The sequence below is a fragment of the Lycium barbarum genome, chromosome 5, assembly GCF_019175385.1.
Source record: "Lycium barbarum isolate Lr01 chromosome 5, ASM1917538v2, whole genome shotgun sequence".
Lineage (NCBI taxonomy): Eukaryota > Viridiplantae > Streptophyta > Magnoliopsida > Solanales > Solanaceae > Lycium > Lycium barbarum.
In genome coordinates this window covers 21,262,813-21,265,989 of record NC_083341.1, presented here as the reverse complement: position 1 = coordinate 21,265,989, position 3,177 = coordinate 21,262,813, and the positions used below count along the sequence as shown (strand labels likewise).

At 39.6% G+C, this 3,177-nt stretch overlaps 1 protein-coding gene across 1 annotated transcript; it reads left to right on the top strand.

Moving 5' to 3' along the window:
• The first annotated feature begins 1,975 nt into the window (after nucleotides 1-1,975).
• On the top strand, nucleotides 1,976-2,947 carry LOC132639300 (histone H3.3-like). The gene is made up of 2 exons (XM_060355755.1): nucleotides 1,976-2,365; nucleotides 2,735-2,947. Exons 1-2 carry the CDS (start codon nucleotides 1,976-1,978, stop codon nucleotides 2,945-2,947), a joined length of 603 nt encoding a protein of 200 aa, XP_060211738.1.
• The last annotated feature ends 230 nt before the right edge of the window (nucleotides 2,948-3,177 follow it).

Sequence of the window (3,177 nt, the reverse complement as noted above, 5' to 3'; positions counted from 1 at the left end):
TATCACCTTTTGAGAAACAGTCCATCCCAGCTTTTTGCCTCCAGAATTCTTCCTCATAGTGAAGATACAGTTTAAGTTCTGCTTGGGCCCTTTGCATGACCATTCTATTTTCTTCAGATGGGTTCTCCTCAAACAAATGCTCTTTAATCTTAACTATATCCTCTTTGATTACTAGTTGTTCAAAAATGTCCCCAAAAGTAGCCTTACTCCATGTACTTAAAGTAGCTTTCAGTTTCTTCATCTTGAGTTTAAAGGACAGAAACACATCATCAGATAAGACTGCTTCCCATTACTGCTTAACAAAGTCAAGAAAAGTATCATGTTCCACCCAGAATTTGAGAAATCTGAATGGTTTGATAAAATTGTCCACTTGACCTCCACAAGATACAAGTAATGGTGCATGATCAGAACCAGTCCTTGACAAATGTTCCACTTCTAGCTGTCCAAACCAATTCTGAAATGTATCATTATGCACAATCCTATCCAATCTCTTAAAAATGCAGTCATTGGCAGCCCTACCATTCTACCAGGTGAAAGGAATCCCTTTGAAAGGCATCTCATGCAATTCACAAGAATTCAGACAAAAGGCAAAATCTTAGGAACTTACCCCAACGAAGAACTTAAAATTAGCACTTGAAATCTCTCAAATCCGAGCTCTATAGTTTCTAAAATGGGTTTAGGAAGGTGAAACTCGAAATGGGGGGTTTTAAATCTATCCAGGCCTGATCTCCTCTTCGCGAATGCGGCCCATTACCATGAACGTGACCCTCGTGATTGCAATGGACCAATATGGTCCAGCCTAGACCCCCTTTTCCCTTATGCGAATGCGATGGAGAGGTCACAATCGCGACCCTCCTGGACCTATCTCCTTGCGAACGCGAGATCTCATACGCAAACGCATAGGAGGAAACTGGAAACTGCTGAAACCAGCAAAAGTCATATTTTTCAAAATCCAATCAAACACCAAAACTCATCTGGACTCCCCCGGACGTAAATAAAATATGCATTTCAGTCATAAAGTACACTAAGAACTTACTCGCACACTCGAAAATCCCAAAAGAGGTCACCTTGACCCAGGATTGACCAAGGTCAACTCCAAACCATCAAAATCCCATGTTTCCAACCAAAGACCCGAAACACATCCGAACGTGTCGGGACCCGAACCAAAGGTCCGACTAAGTCAAAAATCACATTCCGGACCTAATAGAATCAACAAAACCTCAAAAATGATGCATTTATCCCCGATGTTGACTTTAGTCAAACATCTTCATTTCCTTAACTTAGGAAACTCCAATTCCACTAAAACTAATCCAAACCCTGCCTGATTACCTCGGGAATCACGTCACCCATTTCTGCAAGTCATAAATACCGAAATGAAACTACGGAAAGGGTATTTTGGAGAAAATAAGGCAAAAAGCTCAAAACGACTAAGCGAGTCGTTACAGATGTATTTTTGGTCATTTTTATGTTGAGTTTAGAAAGTTTTACAGTGTCCGCGTAACAGGTGAGATATTATAATACAAAAATATAAACTTCTACCTAGCGAAATCTAAACTTATGCCGCATGAAAATTTTTGAAGGGCAAAAACTAAATACCACAAATTTGTGGGGCGAAATTAAAGACCACCCCAAAGTAGGGGCATTTGTGCGAATGACCCCGTATTTGGGTTGTTTGGTCTTTAATTTTCTCTTTGGGCTTGTACTGATGGGCCTATGTTGATATATGAATTATATTAATGGCCTTTAAATAAATAATTCGGTAATGTGTATATAAGAATACCGAAAGGTACTAATGTCTTATATCGAACCCAAATATCGTAATTATGAAATTTTACTCCCAAAGAATTATCAAAATTTCTGGTTCGATTTAGTTCGATAATTCAGTTTTTAGTAATTTATGCCCAGCCCTACTCGGTATTTAGTCTACTCCTTAAACAAAATCTTGTATCATATTAATATCCAAAAAGCAGATGGAATGAAATTAAATTTGCAGATGAAGAAACTAAATTCCATATATAGAAAATCTGTAATATATTTCCTCGAGTTCTCAATAAAAGATGTCTTCTCAGAATCAAAATGTACTGTGCTGCTTCTTCACCTTCTTCTTCCAAAATTTCAATCTTTTCAACAAGCTTCAATTTCAGGAAAATTCAAGAAAATTAGATGTACTGAGAAAACAACATGTAATTCTACAGGAGGCAAGACTCCAAGGAAGCAGCTTGCCACTAAGGCGGCCCATATATCTGCCCCAACAACCGGAGGAGTTAAGAAGTCTCACAGATACAGACCTGAAACTGTTGCTCTTCGTGAAATCCGCAAGTACCAAAAGAGTATTGGGCTCTTGACCAAGCAATTGCCATTTCAAGTTGATCTAAGGCTCTTTCAGTCTCGAACCGATCCCCTGGCTCTTCTTCAGCTGCGGGAAGGCTTCGTTCTGTCGAAGAGCTAACACCCCTTCCAGCATCTCCGCCGTAAAGAGGAATGCCCTCCTCACTATCAGCAAGCTCCCACAGGCGATGAACTGTTTCCGACTTCTTCATTTGGTTTGTAATCATACCGTATAGAGTGAAAAATGCCTTTTAATGGGAGTAGCTATATTCAAGCGTCCATTCCTCGGTGAGAGGAAATGCTACTCAGGGATCAAAAAAGAAAGCTGGTGCCTCATCAAAAAGACTTGGTTCGTAGAGTGGAGGCCATTCCCCAAGATATTGCTTTCTTGCTCCTCTCCTTAGAGAGGCTTATTCGTGAAATTGCACAAGATTTGAAGCCTGATTTGCGTTTCCAGAGTCATGCTGTTTTGGCCTTGCAGATAGCAGTTGAGGCATTTCTTGTGGGATTGTTTGAAGACACAAATTTGTGCGCCATTCATGCCAATCGTGTAATAATCATACGCAAGGATTTCCAACTTGCTAGAAGAATTAGGGGGAGAAAGATTTTAGAATGCTAGATCTTCTTTGTCGTTGCTTAGATTGCTAAAGCCTTATTTGCAATATGTGTTGCTTTTTCTTTCTTTAGATATTCATATCGATAGTTTATAGATATGAATGGATGTGGATTACTGGATATTTGCAATAACCCGTCCGGTCATTGAGAATTAGAATCCTTTTCCCTAATTTAGACTTTTCCTAGGTTCATTTTGTGTTTTATGACTTGCAAGCCGTGGCCGAGGCTGGATTT